The sequence below is a fragment of the Mustela lutreola genome, chromosome 4 (assembly GCF_030435805.1).
Source record: "Mustela lutreola isolate mMusLut2 chromosome 4, mMusLut2.pri, whole genome shotgun sequence".
Lineage (NCBI taxonomy): Eukaryota > Metazoa > Chordata > Mammalia > Carnivora > Mustelidae > Mustela > Mustela lutreola.
The window spans coordinates 109540605-109561003 of record NC_081293.1 but is presented as its reverse complement, the minus strand read 5'-3'; the positions used below and the strand labels follow the sequence as shown (position 1 = coordinate 109561003).

The 20399-nt window shown below is 46.7% G+C and overlaps 1 protein-coding gene across 1 annotated transcript in view; it reads right to left on the bottom strand.

Moving 5' to 3' along the window:
- Positions 1-16348, bottom strand: part of LOC131829213 (serine/threonine-protein kinase MRCK alpha-like) — a 48786-nt gene extending 32438 nt beyond the window's left edge. Inside the window, exons 1-3 of the mRNA XM_059170745.1 lie at positions 16201-16348; positions 12851-12915; positions 10397-10473 (exon numbers count right to left, since the gene is read on the bottom strand). Coding sequence (XP_059026728.1) covers positions 10397-10473; positions 12851-12911 — 138 coding nt within the window. The 5' untranslated portion in view covers positions 12912-12915; positions 16201-16348. The remainder of the gene's footprint in view (positions 1-10396; positions 10474-12850; positions 12916-16200) is intronic.
- Positions 16349-20399: the final 4051 nt, after the last annotated feature.

The following is a 20399-nucleotide window of genomic DNA, read 5'->3' as shown; positions in this document are numbered from 1 at the left end:
GCGTTTCCATGTACATTTCGAGTTCCATGGGGGGGGAATTGGGATTTTTATCAGGATTTTATTGAATCTTGATATAGTCTTCTGAATCTTCAATCTTGATAGAATGTTGGTTGAACTGATACACGATCAGTTAAGGGGAATTGAGATCTTTACAGTGTCAAGTCTCAATCTAGGACTATAGCACTGCCCTATTTCATTCAGGCCTTTGCAGATGCCCTTCCTTTCAATTTTATAATATTCCTTCCCAGGGGTCTTGTAGCTACTATTAGAGTAATTTCTAAATACTCGATTTCTTATGCTATTATTGTTAATGATGTCTGTTTTTAAAAAGGGTAATTACATATTTCTCAACTGATATAGAAATCCATTCAATTTCTGCATATCAACATGGTAGTCGCAGTATATTCTATACTTAAAATTTATTCCACATACTGACTTTTGTATATTGATTTCTGTATTTCTCTATATGTATATATATTAGCAAATCAACCATCTTGCTAAATTTTTTTTACTAATTCTAATAATACATTGAAAAGTCCCTCCATATTACATCGAATAGAAATAGTCACAGCTGGCATCTTTATCTTGTTCCTAAATGCTGTTAAAAACTGTGTGGCTGGGGGCTGCTGGGTGGCTTAGTGGGTTAAGCCTCTGCCTTCGGCTCAGGTCATGAACCCAGGGTCCTGGGATCGAGGCCAGCATCGGGTTCTCTGCTCCGCAGGGAGCCTGCTTCCTCCTCTCTCTCTGCCTGCTTCTCTGCCTACTTGTGATCTCTCTGTCAAATAAATAAACAAAATCTTTTTTTAAAAAAGAAGATATTGAATTTTATCAGATATTTTTATGATTTTATTGAAATAAGACCTTTTTTTTTTAATCTGTTAATATGCTATGCTGATTCATTTTCTGGTGTTGAACTTTGCCTTACTGGGTTGGCACCAAATCAGCCAGATTGTGGTTTTTGGCTTTTAGTTTTTTATGTATATAACTGGATTCAGTTCAGCAATTTTTCAAAATAATTTTTCGTGTTCAGCATCATGGGAATTTCCATTGTCTAGCTAGGCTCATTCAAAAGGTCAGATTTGGTGTTTCACAAAGATGTTCCACCTTTGGGCAATAACAATGAAACATACTGAAAACAACATCTGTTATCTTTGATTCGCTCCAAGGAATACCATTGCCATCAGCACAGGCGAAACCATACATGTCCTTGTTAAAATTCAGAACTATAGCTTGAAAATGCGTCTGTATTTTCAGCCAAAATGCCGGGTTGTATACAAGTTTCTTTAATAACCATGGGAGCATCCTTATTATAGGCTTACCCTCAACAATTGTTTAAATCTGTAGTTAAAACTTAAGGCTATGTTCTCAATTAAAACAAAAACCTGTATTTTCCACAGCAGATGTAAAGCCAATAAAATACTAATTAGGGGCGCCTGGGTGGCTCAATGGGTTAAAGCCTCTGCTTTCGGCTCAGGTCATGATCCCAGGGTCCTGGGATAGAGCCCCACATCTGGCTCTCTGCTCAGCGGGGAGCCTGCTTCCTCCTCTCTCTCTGCCTGCTTCTCTGCCTACTTGTGATCGCTCTCTGTCAAATAAATAAATAAAATTTAAAAAAAAATAAAATAAAATACTAATTAAAAAAGAATTCTTTTCACTGTAGTAAGATTAGACTGTAATCTTTCCTTCTAATAGTGTCCTCACGAAGTTACATTAGCCACTGAGAGTGATCTGGGTGTGTTTTAGTTAACTAGGGCTGCCAGAACAAAGTACTGTGTCTTGGGGGACAAGAGGAAGGTCAGCACAGTTGGGTTCTGATGAGAGCCTCTCCCTGGTTTACAGGTGGCCCCATTCTCACTGCATTCTCACTGGGGAGTGGGGAGGGTAGTTAGAGGGGAGGGAAGGAGGGAGAGAAGCCCTCCAAGCTCATCAGAGTAGAGCCCCCAACCTTATTATCTCATTTAACCTTAATAATCTTGTAAAAACCCCATCTCCAAATGCAGTCACATTGAGCATCAAGGTTTCAACATAAGAATTGGGTTGGGGGGTGGGACAACACAACTTGTTTTATAGTTACTGTCCCTGGTCCCCCAAAATTCACATCCTCACACACACAATTCTTGCATTTCACCCCAGCATCCCTGGAAGCCTTTGCTCAGCACCACCTCTAAGTCAGAAGTCCGAGGTCCTGTCTCAGAATCACCTAAATCAGGTCTGGGAGGGATTGGAAGTAGATTCGTCCCAAGGCAAGTTCCTCTCCAGCGGGGAATCTTTGAAAGTACACGTTACTGCTTCCAAAATACACTGGTGGGACAGGCCCAGGGGGAGACCTTGCCACTCCAAAAGGGGAGAAACGGGGAAGAAGGAAGGAGTGGCAGGTCCCGAGCAAGTCCAAACAGGCAGATACCAGCCCATCTTAAGGCTGGAGGGTCAACCTGTTTGGCTCCCTGTCCTCCCTTCCCAGGCCCACCTGGTGCTCTGGAGCTTTTCTGCCCTCTGAAACCAAGGACAGACACAGCCTTGTCCCTGAGCTTGCGGTGAGAGGGTCAGCCCTTATGGTCTGTTTGCTTGTTTGTTTTTAAAGATTTTATTTATTTATTTATTTATTTATTTATTTATTTATTTGAGAAAGAAACAGAAATAGTGACAGAGAGCTCGAGCCGGGAGAAGAGGGAGAAGCGGCCTTCCCACTGAGCAGGGAGCCCGACTCCGGTCTCAATCCCAGGACCCTGAAATCAAGACCTGAGCCAAAGGCAAACACCTAACTGACGGAGCCCCCCAGGCGCCCCAGCCCTTAGGGTCTCTGAATTGCCCTCAGGGTCATTCTCCCCTTTGCTGAGGAACAGTGCACGTTCACAGCCTGGTAGCTCTGTGGTCCAGCCTTGTACAATCCAGTCCTCCCTTCCCGCAGCCGGCTCTGTCTCTTTCCCTCCAAACCGGCAGCCTCTCTGCTGTTTGATCGCCGTCTCTGTTCCTGGCCCCTGCCTTGACAGGGCTGCTTAAATCCTGAGTCACAGCCCTGACGTCTTTATCGAATGGTGACACAGGCACGCCCTCAGTGTTCTCCGAAAAAGCTTCCTCCTTTTTAGCGCTATGGACGGGCTCAAGAATTTCCTAAAGTTCTAGTTTCTGATTCCTTTTCTTTTATAATGTGAAAAATGTTTTATTTCAGTTTGCAGAAGCATAGTCTATTAAATCCAGGGTTAGAATGGGGTCAAGAAGAAAAGGTTTTTTATCTCCTCAGCAACACAACAGAGAACAGGCGGCACAGCAGCATCCGTGTAACCGAAGACGTGACGGTGACATGACCCTGACGAGATTCCCTTCGTGCTTCGTTTCGCTCCCTTCCCGGTCAGTCCTCACTCCCCGTGTGCTCCAGCAGAGAGCGGGCTGCTCCCGGGAGTCGTCTGTTTCTCGACTGATACAATCTTCGTTTCCACGGAGCCTGGACACTGTCCTTCCCTGCCCAACACTCAGCGTGTCTATCCTGTGCGGCCAAGCCTCGGACAAGCCTGCAGAGAGAGTGGAAGCAACCCTCGGACGAAGGTAGAAGTTCTAGAGGCTGGAGGCGCGCAGGCAGGGCCAGGCTCCGTCCAAGTTCCCCAGGGAGGATCCTTCCTTGCCACCCCCCTCCCCGCTACCGTGGCCCCAGGCAGCCCGGGCTCCCCACAGCGCAGCTTCAGCATCTGGTCCGTCTTCCTGGCCGCCTCCTCCCCTGGAGTCTCTGCCCCTCCGCAGGGTGCATTCCCCTCTGGCTCCGGCTGCTGGACAAGTCCTTCTTTCAACTCATTCCTCTCCTCTCGCGGCAATGAGGACCCAAGCCAGACCTCCAGCACTTGGCCTCGAAGTCCCCTCTGCCCAACAGGGCACGTTCTGCCCGCCACAAAACCCTAGAACACAGTTCAGCCGTGTTCTTTGCTCCTTTACCACAAAGTTTGTATTCCCTTGGCTTTCCAGTAAGCTCTCCCTCCTTTCCGTCTGAGAACTGTCTAGAACAGCCCTTCATGTCCATATCCCACCAGCACTCTGCCGTGATGATTTCTGTTCTCTAAGAAGATGGAGGCCTCCTACCCAGCTCCCCACGTTCCCTCCCGGCTCCCACCAGAATCACCCGAATGCCTATAATCTACTCACAGACCCTTCCTGGCAGTCCGGGCTTTTTCTGGCTGTGCTGCAAGCCTCTCCTGGCCTCGCCCATCACCCAGCTCCAAAGCCACTTCCTCATTTCTAAGTATTTGTTGGAGGAGACTTTACTTCTGGGCCTCAAAATCCTTCCTGGTCAGAGCTGTCCAGAGGAACAGATCCGACGGGGGGAATACATCTAGATCTGTCTCTTGTCGGTTCTTTACCATAACGATGTGAGCTGCTTCCTCGTAATAAATAAATATACATATTATTTGTTTATGTATCTTCATATGTTTATATGTGTCATCCTAACTTTGTAAACATACAAAGATTTATTGAAAGGAATTAGTTCACTTGCTGATGGAGGCTGCAGAGTCCTGAGGTCTGCAGTCAGCAAGCTGGAGGTCTAAGACAGCTATAAGGTGTCAGTCCCGGACCAAAGGCCAGCAGGCTTAAGACCAAAGAAAAGACAGTGTTTCTATTCAAGTCCAAGAAACGACCAATGCCCTGCCCATTTGGTCAAGCAGAAGGAGTTCCCTCTTATTCACAGGAGAGTCAGTGTATGCCATCTATCCAGGCCTTCAACTGATTGGATGAGGTCACCCACACTGGGTAGAGCAATCTTTTCTATTCAACTGCTGTCTCATCCCAAACACCCTCACAGACTCGTCTTGACTAAACGTCTGGGCACTCTGTGGCCCAGTAAAGTCGACTCACAAAACTAACCATCACAGGAAGTATTTCCTCCTTTTCTGTTCTCTGGAAGAGTTCCAGAAGATTGGAATCATTTCTTCTTGAATGTTTGATAGAAGCTGTCTGGGCCTAGAATTTTATCGTGGGAAGATAATTAACAACAGATTCAGTTTCTTTAATAATTATAGGAATATTCAGGCTTTTCACATTTTGGAGTTGATTTGAATAATTGATATTTTCTAATTTGTCCAAATTTTTCTTACACGTTTTTCATATTTTGAAATGGTCCAAAGTTAGGATGTACTACATTATCTTTAACTATCTGCCTCAGATATGATGTCCTTTTAATCATTTTTTTATATTGGCCTTATGTGCCTTTTCTTCCCATTTTTGTTTCTCAGTGAACCATCACATGCTTTTGTCACTTTTATTGGTTTTATCCAAGTTGAAACTGTTGGCTTTACTGTTCCTTTCTATTTTGGTACTTTCTCTATATCATAAAGTTTTGCTTCTAAGTTACTACTTTTTTGCCTTCCACCCTCTTCAAGTTTAAATTTCTGTTTTTCTGTAACTTCTAAAAACAGATGCTTAGCTCATTAATTTTTCAGGCTTTCTTCTTTAAATTTTATGTACAGAAGGCTATGCATGTGTTTTAAATACTGCTTTAGCTGCGTTCCACAAATACTGAAGTGCGCTGTTTTTGTTATTAGTCCAAACTGTCCTCTCACTTCTATTAGAATTTCTCCTTTGACTCCTGGTTTACTTAAAAATGTATTTCTTTATTTGCACGTAGGAGTTGAACATATATTTTTAAAGTTTTTTTTTATTTATTTGTCAGAGACAGATCACAAGAAGGCAGAGCAGCAGGCAGAGAGAGAGAGAGACGGGGGAAGCAGGCTCCCCACGGAGCAGAGAGCCTGATGCGGGGCTCGATCCCAGAACCCTGAGATCATGACCTGAGCCAAAGGCAGAGGCTTAACCCACTGAGCCACCCAGGTGCCCCTAACATATATCTTTAAAATACTTAACTCTAACTTTGTTCTTTCACCTTCAGAGAACATACTCTCCATGAGTCCAACCCACTAATGTTTGTTGAGCCTTAGTTTGTAGTCCGTCTGCTCGTTTTAAAAAAAAAAATTCTGAGATCTTAAGAAGAAAGTGCTTTCAGCATTTGTTGTGTGTCCTGTATTTGTTGGTCAGTTTTGTTATCATTTTATTCAAATATTTCCTATAAATTACTGAGTAATTCCCTATCATTGAGAATTTGTCTACTTCTTCTTACTATATATATCTAAGGTACACTACTTGTTCGTATATATTTAAAACTGGTATGACTTCTAGGTAAAAGTAGCTTTTCATTATATAATCACGTGACTTTTACTGCCAATAATACTTTTTGTGTTGGGTTTTATGATTATTTATATAGTGATCTCAGCCTCCCTTCAGTTAATGTCGAATTGACATTAAAACCTTCTTTAGTTTAAGTTCAGAGGTTTTCCTCATGAACAGTATGTAGTATGTGTTAAGAGTTTATTGTATCTATTCTGACGGTACTTTTTTGTCCCTGGAGTGTTTCTGTCTCTTGTAATCAGTTTGGCTAGTGGTTACTGAGATGTCTTTCCACCATCTTGGTTCTTGATCACCATCTGTCCCCTCTGCTCATGGTTTCCTTGCCTCTCCTGTCTCGTCTTGTTAGATTAGCTGACTCTGTGAGTGCTCCTTCTGCCTTTGAACCTCATCAGACTGTTCCTATTCTATTTGTAGTTTCCCTGGAAATTAAGACGTACCCTGCTAACTTTGCAAATCCAAATGTGATCCAGCCTTTCCCCTCCTTCCTGGGCAATGCCCAGATGTTAGACTGTTGTAGATTTGCTAACCCCTCTCCTGAATTAACAGGTTAAATTCGTCTTGTTTTGTTCTGCAGTCCTCTAGACACTGTGTCCACTGTTGCAGTCAGGCAGTGTTCATTTACATCTGCTTATGTGTTCACCTTTGTTCTCGACTCTTTCATCCTAGACTCGTCCTTCTGGACCACTTTCTTTCTGCCCGAAGTACCTTCTCGAGAATTTCCCTCAGTGGGATTGTGTCGCTGACAGATTCTCTTCTCTTAGTTCTCATTAGTCTGTACATGAGAGAAATTCACCCTCATTCTTGAAAGGTACTTCTGCTGTGTTTCTAGGTCGCCAGCGATGCCCTTACGGCACTTGAGTAGGTCTTTCTTCTCCAAGTTTCTCATGATTCTGACACCTTGCCACCTGCCATCGGGTTTAGGCAATCTCTCTTTTTGCACTCAGGATGACATAAGATGCATGTGTCTGGATGTGATCTCATTGTTCTCATTGCTGTTCTCATTGCTCACGCCTGGGATTTGCTAAGCTTCTTGAGTCTGTGGATCTACTCCTGAGTCTGAAGAAGTCTCCCTGTTATGTTTTCAACTATTGCTCTGTTATCTCCACTCACTCTTCAGAGCTTGGACCAAATGCTGTTTAGAACTTCTCCCCTCACGCCTGCTATGTTCATCGCCTCTACTGTATTTTCTAGAATTTTCTGTCTCCATCCTGTTCTGATTTGTCTTATAATTCATTAATTCTCCCTTCTGTCTGTTCTGCGCATTTTTCCTGCCAGCTATGTCCATATAATTTTCATTTCTGGAAGATCTGTTTGATTATTTTCTGAGTACGGCATGCCGCATTTTCCCTGCAGTTATTTTCAGGGTTGTTATTGGCCGTATTTTACAAACTATAATTTGTACTTTTTTTTTTTTTTTTTTTTTACATTTTAACATCTCTGAAATAGATATATGTATGGAAACTAATGTTGTTTTATAATTCCTACCAGCCAAAAAGCAGCTATAGGGATCATTAATATGCTTACAAAATGGAAATTAGCAATTGGTGTAAAAGGGAAAAAAACATCTGTAAGGCAGCAGCTAAGAAGCAGGTGAGCTCTTCTTCTCCGGCAGCGGCACCAGATGTGCAGCCGCAGCTGCCACTGAAGTCACTGTGTAATGACGTTTCAGTAGACTCTCGCACGGAGCGCGGCCCGTGTGCTGCTGCACAGAGCAGGCGGGTAGTGCGGGACCCTGGAGACGAGCCACCGGCCTCGGTCGGTCTTCATGCTGCACGCTGCACCTGTTCCTGGACACAGGACCCCCTGGGCTCTACTGCTCGTCTCCGCTTCCCCTCGCTGACACACAGCAACATGGCTGGCATGTGTCGCTCCCTCGAACAGAACCTGTCTGTCCGCTCCCGGTGCTGGGCCCAGAGCCTGGTGGGCACGGCGGAGCTTGGTCCTCCGCCGAGCGTCTCCTAAGGCTGGAATCAAGGCGTTGGAAAGGGTTGGGGTGTCACCTGAGGCTTGGGCTCCTTCTGTAGCTCTCCTGGTTGTTACAGAATTTGTTTCCTTGCAGCTGTCAAATTCAGAGGGGCTGAGTTCTTCAAGGTCAAGGGGAACGTCTCTCTGACACGAACTTCGTGGCGAGGGTTCGCTTGACTAGGTCAGGTCCACTGGGGGCAGTCTCCCTTCTCATTCACTCAGAGTCCACTGATTGTGACTTAGCCAAGGGAGCTGACTGTCCCTCTCCTTCTCTCTCACCCTGCCCAGACTAAGGCAGGGGGTATTTTCTAGCATCTGTGCAGCAGGTGGCAGGGATCTTCAGGCTCTCTTGGAATCCGCCTGAGAGACTTTCCCACAAGGAGCTGCCCCAGGGCATGGGGGTCATGCATGGCTCATACAGTTTTTGAGTGTGTTTATTCCCAGCATGCACTCAGTGACCGTGGACCTCACCACAGATTAGACACAGGGACCACTGGGTCTACTGAGAGACAGTCCCAGGCCAAAATGTCATTTGCCCACGGTGTGCCCCAGCTCTGTGCTGACTACCATGGTAGGGGGACCCGAGTAATCCCCAGGAATTAGCGTCGAAGATCTCTGACTTCGGGTGTTTGCTCTGCCTGGGGCACAATGATTCTAGAATCGCCCACAGAGCTCTACCTCCCAGGGTCACTGGCCCAGTCTGCAGTTCCCTTCCACACTCGGTGACTGTGAAGCAGCCTGGCTTCCAGGCTTCTGGGTTCTGAACCCCAACCCCATCCATTTGTCTCACAAGCCACAGAGATGGTAACTTCTCCCTGCAGTTCCTACCTTGGTGTTGCCTCACTGTTTGGTTTTTTGCCTTAGTCCTCTGATGCCTGTTTAATCAGGCCTCTGTTGTAAAATGACTTTACTGCATGGATGAACCCAGAGGACATGCAGAGTAGAATAAGCCCATCACAGAAGAACAAATACTGCACAATTCCACTTAGATGAGGAATCAGCGACGGTCACACTTGCAGAAGTGCACAGTGGGATGTGGTCACGAGAGCTCAGTAGGGGAGGACAATGGGGAGATGTCAGTCAAAGACATAAAACTTCATTTTTGCAAGATGAGTAAGTTCTAGAGATTTGCCACATAGCACCGTGCCTGTAGATACTGATACTGTATTGTGCACCTAAAACTTGTGAAGAGGGCTTCTCATGTTAACTGTTTTTACACAACAATGAAAAAGAGGCATCAGGAAGCTTCTGGAGGTGATGGGTACATCTGTTAGGTTGGTGTGGCTTCCCAGTCCTGTGTGTCAGATCACATATATTAAATATGCACATCAGCTGTATATCAATCAATTACACCTAAATCAGGCTGTTTAAGATAAATTAATAAAATAAAGTGTCTGTCAAAATAACTGATACATGGTGTGCCCGGCTGGCTCAGTTGGTTAAGTGTCCAACTCTTGATTTTGCCTAGGTCATCATCTCAGGGTTGTGACATTGAGGCCAGCGTGGGGCTCCACACGGGGCATGGAGTCTGCTAAAGGTTCTCTGTCTCCCTCTGCCTCTGTCCTCCCCACCGCCTGTGCACGCGTGCTCACGCTCTTTCTCTTTCTTTAATAAACCCTTAAAATGAAATAAAACAACAAATACAGTTCCTGGTTTCCTGACTGGAGCCAGACACATGCCCAGAGTTTTCTGCACAATGGAACAGGGACGGGAGCTCCACCATATTTGTATAATGGACCCCTGAGCGGAAAGACAGCAGGACACACTGTGCTCCGTGTGGGTGACACACAGCTCTGCAGCCCACAGCAAGGCCCCACTGCCTGCATTCTGAAGGAGGACCCTACACGGGCTGCGACCCTGTGGCAGGAGGTGAGGAAGTCAGTTCCCCGAGCAGCAGGACGCCCCGTGGGGAGGGAGGGCTTGCCACCCGGCAGCCAGCATCCCCGGGTCAGCCAAGCCTCCACATGCACCCGGGCGTGGGCGACACAGCTGTCTGGTGCCCTTCTCTGTACGCGTGGCACAGTGCACCACGTGAAATGTTGTGTTGGTTATTTTACTCGAAAGACGAAAACAACTTTTCATCCTACCATGAACTTGCAGCCTTGTTTCCACCACACCCGGGTCTCTCCCGTGCGCTTGCAGAAGCCCTTGGTTATCTCGCTGGGCAGGTGCGACAGCGGTTTCAGGGCGGCAGCACAGTGCAATTCAGAGAATGTCAGGAACTTCTAGAAGGCCGCAGAGCCGGCTCTGGGGGCTTTGTGCTTACCTGGTGCGGAGCCACAGCATCGGTGGGCGGGGCACCGAGGGCCACAGAGGGTAAACCTGCGTCCTGTCGCAGACTCCCTGGAAGATAGTGGCAGACGTGCTTTATGCAGCAAACTAAAACTAACATTCATACCTTTTTTGGTCTTAATCTATTTAAAATTTTTCTCAGCCTGTATTTTTCAGAGGTGGTCTGGTTTCTCATGTATTCATATTTAAATCAGAATGTTTCTATTTATTCATCTGAATTAAACACATTTACTGTATCTTAGAGATCTGCATCGCAAATGAAACTATTTTTAGCAAGTTGTGAGGAAAGTACAGAAATAAATTATCTAAGTTTTCACGAATTTAATTCCCGCGTGTCATACCTTTGCTTTCTTTTTTTCAAAAGTATTACATTTAAATAAAATGTAACACATTATTGAAAGACCCGAGGGGATTTCAAAAACACAGTCATGCAAATGATGGCTACTTTTTCTGTGTCAGCCTGTCCCCTCTTTGGGAATCAATGTCACACTGCACCCCCCACCCAGGGAACCTAATGTGCACTTCTTAACCTGTGTTATCTGTGGTAAGAACGTTCACAGGTGCAGAACAATTAGTTATACTTAAAACTTCTATCATAGTATCCAGATATTATTTCTGTAGACAGAATATAGTATCCAACTGTGAGTTTTTTCCTCAAAGTTTTTTTTGTTTTGTTTTTTGTTTAAAGGAGGCTCTACACCCAGCTTGGGGCTTGAACTCACAACCCTGAGATCAAGAGTCGCATGGTCTACCGACTGAGCCGGCCAGGTGCCCCTCTGCAAAGGAATTTTAAAGAAATTCCATACTTTATCATCTACCAATTGTACCAATTTGAAATATACTGTATTCAAAATGAAGTCTTGAAGTATGATTATAATTCCACTTAAATATCAGAGATGGAAAAGCACAGACTGAGACTAACAGGCATGCGTTCAGCAAGTGACAGAGCTAGCAGTGGCTTTTTCTGCTATAAACCCTTGACACGGTCGCTTAATAGTCAGATGAGGAAGTGTGTTCAGAAATGTCACAGAACACTGAACAAGGATTTTATTGCTCTGCAGCATTCAGAGACGAAATAATGGTAAAATAAAACTCGAGGTTAAAATGTTAACTTCATAAAGCGTGGTGATAATATACGGCCTTTCTTTCTTTAGGTTCCTTAGCAATGTCAAGCCCATCAGGACTCCCACCAATCAGTGTTTTGGCCCCCGATGTACCGATCCAGTGGTGTTCTGCAGCCAGCAGGACCGCGGCCTTGACGTTGGAGCAGCCGCGCCGGGCCAGCCCCCACCCAAATGCTCTGTGTCTCTTCTCCCACATTCAGTGCCTCCTCACATCTCTTGAATTAGAACCCATCCTGGTTCTCACCTTCACAAGGGCACTCGCGTTCTCTTTAACTGTTTCATCTACTGTCCACAAAAAAGTCAGTCCACACGTATTTCTTCAACAGCAACTCTGCTTTCCAGAGTTTGCCTGTCTCAAGTTTCTTAAGAGCCTGTTCCCTGCATTCCAGAATATTCGTCCACTGGAGCAAGCCCCTCATGACCCAGTCCAGTGTGAGCCACAGAACCGTGCAGTAAATGGAAAGGAGAGCTCAGACATACGAACGTCCTCTAACTGACTTGTACAAGAGATGGCCTCGGTTAGAAACACAGGCTGTCCCCTCATTTAAAGGTAGCATTCACTGCTTATTTTTATTAAATTCTCGTATCACTAATACTATCTTGGTGGAAGAAAATTTAAGGAGTTTATATATTAAGGAGTGTGACAATTCTTAGCTTCCTGATTCATGGAAAAATGTCCAGGAAATCTTAATGAGAGGCAAGGGAAAGGAGTTAATAAGTTTTTGGAAATGGCTAAAAGCAGGTGCTCCAAAAACCAGAAGAGGAGGACAGTCACTAGCATTCCAGGGCGAGTCTGGGTGTCTCCCTGGTGTCCCCCACGCTGTGCAATTTCTCCCCACACCCTCTCAGACAGCTCAGAGCACACAGACATGTGATACCCCAGCCTGACCCGTAGCCAACTCAAGACGGCCAGAGCACCCTCGCCTCAGCCTGCAACAGATGGCAGCCTTCCAAAATCAGGCAGTGACTGGAGCAACATAAGAAAGTTGTATTGATGACAAAAGCATTCTTATAAACTATTTCATGGTACTGAATAAAGGTAGTTCCACTTAAACCTTTTACAGTGATAGAAAAATCTCCAAATCGTATTAAACTAGACCAAAGAAAATGGCTCTTTCAACATTTTATCAAGAGTACACACACACACACACACATACACACACACTGACCTGGGATTTCAGGCTGCTCCCACCTGAGCAGGAAGCTGGCTTTCACGTGGCCACACGGACCCATGAGAGTGGGGGGCAGCAGGTCCTGACCTAGGCGACACCTAGCCCCGTCCCTTTGAGATCTGAGCTACTCACCCTTGGTCAGGTGGTCAGTTTCTAACCATGTGTCAGATCGGTACTGCTCTTTGGCTTTCATTTTACTAAAAGAGGCAGAAAGAAAGAAAGAAAGATGTCATTAAGTGCTGAGTGCTGGAGACGACTTAAAATTGGATCCTATAGAACTGGGGGTGGGGGTGGGGCTAATTCAGTTAGAATCCTCAATCAAGCCCAATTTTGTGCTTGAAACATTTCAGATAAAAGAGATCTGACAACCGCATCAGGGTTGTTTAATAGGAAACCAAAATAATGGAGCAAATAATGAGTAATGAACACACACACACATATATGTATGTATATCTGTATACACTACTTTATATACTGTACACACTGCTTTCCATCACACACATACACATGTATGTACATGTATCTGTGTACACACTACTTTCCATCACACACTTTCATGTGTATATGCATATACCTGTGTACACTACTTTCCATCACACATACACATGCATGTACATGTATCTGTCTACACCACTTTCCATCTGACTCCCATGCCTGCTTTTGAGCAGAGGTAAGAAGGGTGACACCCTGGGAGTGAGTTGAAATACCATGTTTATTCTGAAACAAATAAATAGCAGTAACAGATGGTATTGACAGTTCTGAGACGTCTCCTTCTCATACCGAGACCTGTCTTCTCTCTTTCACCGTTAAGTAAAGGATACCGGTCTTCTAACCGAATCGTCTGTAGCATGTGAAGCTTTTAGCTCTCAGTAACTCGCCTCCTTGCCCTGAACCTGACCCAGACGTGATGTGCACAGTCACGTGCAGAAGGCTTTAGGCACAGTGTGGCCCTCAGAGGCATGTCTCTCCTCCCCCTCACCCAGGGACTCTGTCAGAGCACATTTATGTAGGAAACAGGTCATATGTGTATATTTACACCAGTTTGAATTTGGGTTTTTCCCCCTTATGCTGCACTGTTCCACCATCTCACCTACGCTGATGTATCGTGAGCTACAACTCTTGTCGGTTTGTATGATTGTTACAACTGTCATTCACCTTGTTGGGGGCTAATTCACCTATGTTTGTGTTAAGAAGGGAACAGAATTCTCCACTAGCCGGAATGAGGAGAGGCATCTTTTAAAACATACACATCTTGGAGTACACAAGCCAAATTATAAGCTACAGTTAAAAATAGGTGGAGGGGCACCGGGGTGGCTCAGTGGGTTAAGCCTCTGCCTTCAGCTCAGGTCATGATCCCAGGGTCCTGGGATCAAGCCCCGCATCAGGCTCTCTGCTCAGTAGGAAGCCTGCTTCCTCCTCTCTCTGCCTGCCTCTCTGCCTACTTGTGATCTCTGTCTGTCAAATAAATAAATAAAATCTTAAAAAAAAAAAATAGGTGGAAACCAGCACCAGTGGGCCCTTCAGAAATTAAGGATCTGTGGGAAATGGGCAAGAATTTTTAGCTTCCCTCATTCTATCCTCATTAACGGGTGTTTTTCTGCATAGACAGGGTGTTGCTTACAAGATGATTTCGGTGCTTGTGAATCAGGAACTTGTACAAATAAGAAGGAAAAAACAGCAAAACCTTCATCACAGATGTATGAGTTTCCAGAAGTATTGACAGCATTTCGAGGAGATGCCCCAGTCAACGAGAGCCTATTGAAAGTACCTAACTGCTTTCAACTTTTTCTTAACTTTCCATTTCATAGAAGAAATCTTTTCTTTCTTTTTTTTTAACTGAACTCTAGCTCACTGGAAGAGATTGAACGTGGCAACGCACAGTGAGGACTTTGAGACCAGACTTCACGTCCTTCTGAGAGTGGCACGGTGGGGCTCACCTGTCTGCAGTGCCTCTGGGGGCACCTGTCGGGAAGCTCGATTTCCATCCAGAGCCGACCCTGGCTGGAGTGGGGCCAACTCGCCCAGCGTCTCAAACCTCTCCATCGCCCCAGTGTCTTCTACAAAATCAGTTAAGTATGCTTTCATCTGTCTTCTATTTAGGATGTTTAAGTCCCACCCAGAAAAGTTTAGGAGGTGCTCAGGACTGTTACTTGTCTTGAATAGTAAATAGGAAAGTTATTCTTTACTAAGTTGGGCACAGTATTAAGGATTCCTAAGAACAGCCTCATTTGTATATGTACCAACATGATAGCTGTCCCCCACCCCCCACCACTGCTGCCACTGGCAAAGAACAGGGCCGACTTCTTAGGAAGAGACTCTTTGTGGGTTGAAACCCATATATATTGACATCATTCAGCAACTTCATCATCATGGTTTCCAGCGTCTGTCTTTTCTGCCCTGTGCACCTTGCTGGACTATGAGTGACGCCCACCCTTGGTCCTGGAGTGGAGTGGGAACTTCTGGAAGACTCCACTCCTTTGGTTATTTCTAAGGTCAAGCCCTGAGTATCCCTTTCGCCCCTGATGCTAGAATGTAGAAAGTAAAATATATGAAATGCTAACGTGAAAAAAGTAAATCAACGTAAGTAAGGGCAGAAGCCAAGATACGTGACAGTATCACGTGATAGGTCACAACATGAGACTACGGAAGGAGGCCGAAGAACTCTTTTTACTACCAGCAAAAAAGAGTAAAAGCCTCAAGATGGTACCAGTGCAAACACAGGAGTAAAGACCTCGAGATGGTACCAGTGCAAACACAGAGCCCTAGATCCTGACAAAGCTCCTAGGAACTTAACACACACTGGGTGAGAGCAGCGTACTTCCCGGACTCAGAGTGCGTGTCTGGTTGGAGAAACCATTCCTTCTCTCAAGGGGGAGACAGACTGACAGACCTGATTGAGAAAGGGCACTATTCTGAACATTTTACTCCTAGAGATTAACTTAGATACTGGCACAGGCACTGAAATTCTAGTCGGCCCATCCGTGGTGCAACCGCCTGCCCAGTGGTGTGTAGAGTGCACACCGCTCGGTGTTGTCACAGCGTTAGGCCTCTGTTCCAGAAGGATTGCCCGTCGCTGGACAGGCCCAGCGGCAGCTGAGGCCGGCACAGGCCAGTCCGGGTGTGAAAGAAACGAAAGGCGTTTGTACACACAGGGATTTATCATGCACAGACTGTTCTGAAATTCCCCCAGGCCGCTCGCTGGTGCAAAGCAAACAAACTCTGACTCCAGGAAAGTAGGAAACAAAGGACCCAAGAAGAGTAGCCCAGCCAGTCACTTCCTGTTAAATCTACAGGACTGTCCATGAGGAATTATCTGCCTCCGACACCCCGGCAGTTTAGCGCTGGGACTGGAGCTTACATGTCAGCGCTCTTGAGCCAACACAGGCGGAGCACAGCCCTCTTAGCATCTGCACGGCCCCGTGGTTTCCGGACGCCGCAGTCCCCACACATCCCTGCAGCTGCAGCCCACAGGGGCCTCTCACCTTTCATCCTGCAGAAGGAGGGAGTTCTCTCTTTGCTCGTAGTGATGTGAACACGCCCAGGTTTCTCCTCCTGGAGATCTTGCTGGACAAGGGCGTCCTGAAAGCCTGGTTCCCGGCCCTCCAGCCGCCCAAAGGAGCCACTGCCGGCAGGCCAACTGCTGCTCCCCGGGGGTTCCGAGGCTGGCTCCTGCCCCTGCGGCAGTTACCGGTGATGGCTCAGCTGTGCAGACCAGACAGGGACCTGTGTGTAATGGTCCAGCCTGGGGGGAAGGAGCTCATCCTTCCCTGGGGGGTTAGGGTGGGAAAAATTAGGAGGACACTCAGGAGATGACATTGTGATCCTGAACTGTGACACAGCCTCTGAATTACGAATGTTCAGATACGTATGTACGTGAAGCTGTGTATCCGGACAGACGGCCGTACATATGAAGCTGTGTATATATGAACTTGTGTATATATACAGAGATAATAGGAATCGCAAGTTCTTTTATAAGTTTTGTTATACTGTGAGATTTTCTTTGGTAACTTTTAATTCTGACATGATTTCAAACTTGCAGAACAGTATGAGGAGACAAAGAGCGCCTATAAATTCTTTATCAAATTTACCATTTTAAACATTTTGCCCCATTTGCTTTCTCTCTCTCTTTCTCCTGCATATGTAATATGGACAGGTCTTTCCCGAACCATTTGAAAATACGGTGCAGACACTGAATTTCAGAATAAGGACGCCACCAGGGTGCCTGGTGGCTCAGTTGGTTGAGCATCTGACTCCTGGTTTCTGCTCAGGCCGTGATCTCAGGGTCACGGGATAAAGCCCCATGCTGGGCTTACTGCTTGTGGGGAGTCTGCTTCAGGATTCTGTCTCCCTCTCCCTCTGCCCCCCATCCCCCGTTCACTCAGGCGCTCCCTCTGTCTCTAAAATTAATAATCTTAAAAAAGGGGGGGCACCACCTGCATAACCACCCCGCCAGGATAAAACCTGGAAATTCAGCATGGACACACCATTGATAAAACTACCGACAGAGAGAGGGAAGTGACATTTTACCTTCAAAGGAATAACACATTTTTTTCACACACATTATGAAACTAAGAAAATGCATAACGGAGCAGCATCTTCGAAGCACCTCGTGAAACCAGCCGCCAGCGGGCAGCTCTGCAGCCAGTTCGGGCCGTACTTCCCACACGAAGGGGGGCCTGCCACCCCGCGTCGACAGATGACAGCGGCCAGCTCTGAGAGGGGACGTGGAAGTGGTGGAGAGAGCAGGTCCCGAGACTTGTCATCACAGGGAAGAGACATCTCCCATCCCCGTGAGGTGACAGATGTGCACTGACTGGCGGTGGCCTCCGTCGCCCCCTCACCATGAGGCCCTTGTGCCGAACACCAGGAGCTTGGATGGCGCTGTCCCCCAGGGGTCCTCGGTACAACTGGGAACCAGGGGTCAGAATGTCCTGCACATGGACGGAACTGCAGGATGTCCTTCCACAGGCCACACTGGAAGAGATGCCACAGGGGAGTTTTGAGTCCCAAGGGAGGGAACTGCAGATGGCGGAACGGGGACGGACACAGGAAGGATGGACACAGGACTGCTGCCGTGTGGGGGACTCTGCACCAGCACTAAGGAAACGGGAGCCAGCGTGGGCTCCACGTCACGTGGGGCCTGGAATGAATGACAGCGCGGGAGCCAGATGGGGTTGGGGCTACGAGGTCCCACACAGTCCATCTATTCTTTTCTTTTTTTTTTAGATTTTATTTATTTATTTGACAGAGATCACAAGTAAGCAGAGAGGCAGGCGGGGGTGGGAGAAGCAGGCTCCCTGCTGAGCAGAGAGACCGATGCAGGGCTCGATCCCAGGATCCTAGGATCATGACCTAAACCAAAGGCAGAGGCTTAACCCACTGAGCCACCCAGGCGCCCCCCAGTCTGTCTATTCTAAAATCCACGCAGATGGGGAATCCAGATGTGAAATGTGAAACAACAGAATGTTTACAAGAGAAATCATGACATTCTGATGACAAGCGGGGTCACGACAGATACTCTGCTGGCGAGAGTTCTCTCCACAAGCGCCTTCTTGGGAAAAGCCACCCCCAGCCCTCCTGAGACGAGCACACAGGAGGCACCTGTCTGCCCGCCCGACCTGGAGGCTGAGCGCCTGCCGCCCGCGTTTGCGTCTGAGGTGACCGGGAGCGATGGTGTCCAGGCCCAGCTCCTCCTTTCCCGCTCGGGATGCAGAGAGGCAGCCACCTCCAGAGAAATGTCACCACGCAGGAAGCCCTGGAAAGCTCTCGCATCAAAAAGCAGACCACAGACGTCACCAGACGTCCATGCCCTCCCTTGTAACTCGTATAAACTGTCTCCTGAGAAGAGAATTGTCCAGCCTTGTGGTCTCCCCAAGTGACAGCTTATCTGATCTACCTCTTCCGTGATGAAGGACGGATGGTTACAGCTCAGATGGCCAGAAGGCCTGTCCTGCAAAGTGGTGTCTTCCAACGGTGTCCTGCACACCAGGCAGACTTGAGTCCCCTTAACAGAATCCCAGACCATTGTCAGGGGAGCTGTAGCCACACTGGGCTATAGCCCTGACCTCTGGCCTCCAGTCCCCAGCACCCCCACAGGCCCCGACACAGCTGTCCAGGCTCTCCTCCTCTGTGGCCTTGTTCCAGCCGACCTATTTGCTTATGTCTGTCCCCTTCCACTTTGTTTGTCCCTGCTCACGCCCTCCAGTCCCTGTCACTCCTCCCTATCCCCCTGCTTCCTTCCCACAGAGTTTCCTGTCCTTCCTTTCTCTTCTGAACAGTTGTTTTCTATTCCTCTGGTCCCTGCGACTCACCTGCTCATCGATGGAAGAACATGTATTGAGAAAGGTAATAACTAATGTTGGCAAGGACATGGAGAAATTGGGACACTCGTACACTGCTAGTGGGAATGCACCAGACAACAGTGGCCTTTTTGGCCTGGCAGGAGAGGTCTTGGGGAAGACCATGGGGTAGGAGGCCCTGGGAGTCTGTCACCCAATCTAGATGATACTTGCACTGGCAGAATCTGTCCGGGGTAACCCCTTTGGAAATCTGGTGTCTAATGAAGGCTTGCAACTTCCAGGAGAAGGCTTGGGTGGCAAATTGCATTCAATTTTAGCGGTTTCGGCTCTTAACACAGTAGCAACTATCCATTCCCTACCCCCAGCCATGTGGCAGGCAGCTGTGCATGTATTCCTGAAGCAGCACACAGTTTGGGGAACATAGAGTAAGCAGAAAGGGCCCTGTCCTCCAAATACTGGGGATCTGTGCTGTGACCACCGATGGCTGCTGCTTCTCACAGAGGCGCTGACAAAGAACTCTTATTTTTCTTCCACCAGTGTTGCAACCCTCTCCCCTCGGGCTCAAGAGACCTCCAGAGGATTTCAAGGACCAGTTCCACTTTATTCCCCCTTCATTTTTTTGCTCTTCCCCTTCAGGAGCCAGATATTAAAGACTAGGACATTCCAAAAGAAATGCACATGCAGGGGAAAGTAAACACGACTGTGTCTGCCGAGGAAAGGCTCAGAGAAGACCCAAGAAGACATTATGTTTATGCTGCAAGCTGATCCTTGGCACAGAGAGGCTACAATTTAAAAAAAAAATTTTTTTAATTAAAAATAGCAAACCCTGGGGAAAGCGGAAATTCTAATTTTCAGACTTACCACATTGTTAAATTCAAATGTCTGGTTCTCAACAACAATATAATATAGCAGATGTACAAAACCCAGGAAAGTATGCCCCATTCCAAGGGGAAAAGTAAATCAACAGAGTCTGTTCCTGAAAAGTAGTAACTATTAGACAAGGACTTCAGAATCATGCTCTTATGGCTCTTAGGGTTGCTCAAGAAGCTAAAGGAAGACTTGCATGAAGTCAAGGAATCTACCTGTGGATGAAATGGAAGCATCGAGGCAGAGACAGAAAACGCACAGAGGAACCAAAAAGAAACAAAGTACAGTAACTGAGATGGAAAACACAGGAGAAGCATTGGGAGACAGTGTCAGGCCAGCAGGAAAAGAGTCTGTGAACTTGAAGACTACACTGGACATTAGGAAGGCTGAGAAACGAAGGAGAAAAGATCAAAGAAAAACAAGCAGAACCCAGAAGAAATTTGGCATCTTCAAAAGGACTGACACACATGTCTTGGAAATCTCAGAAACAGGAGAGAAAAGAGAAAAGGGCAGAG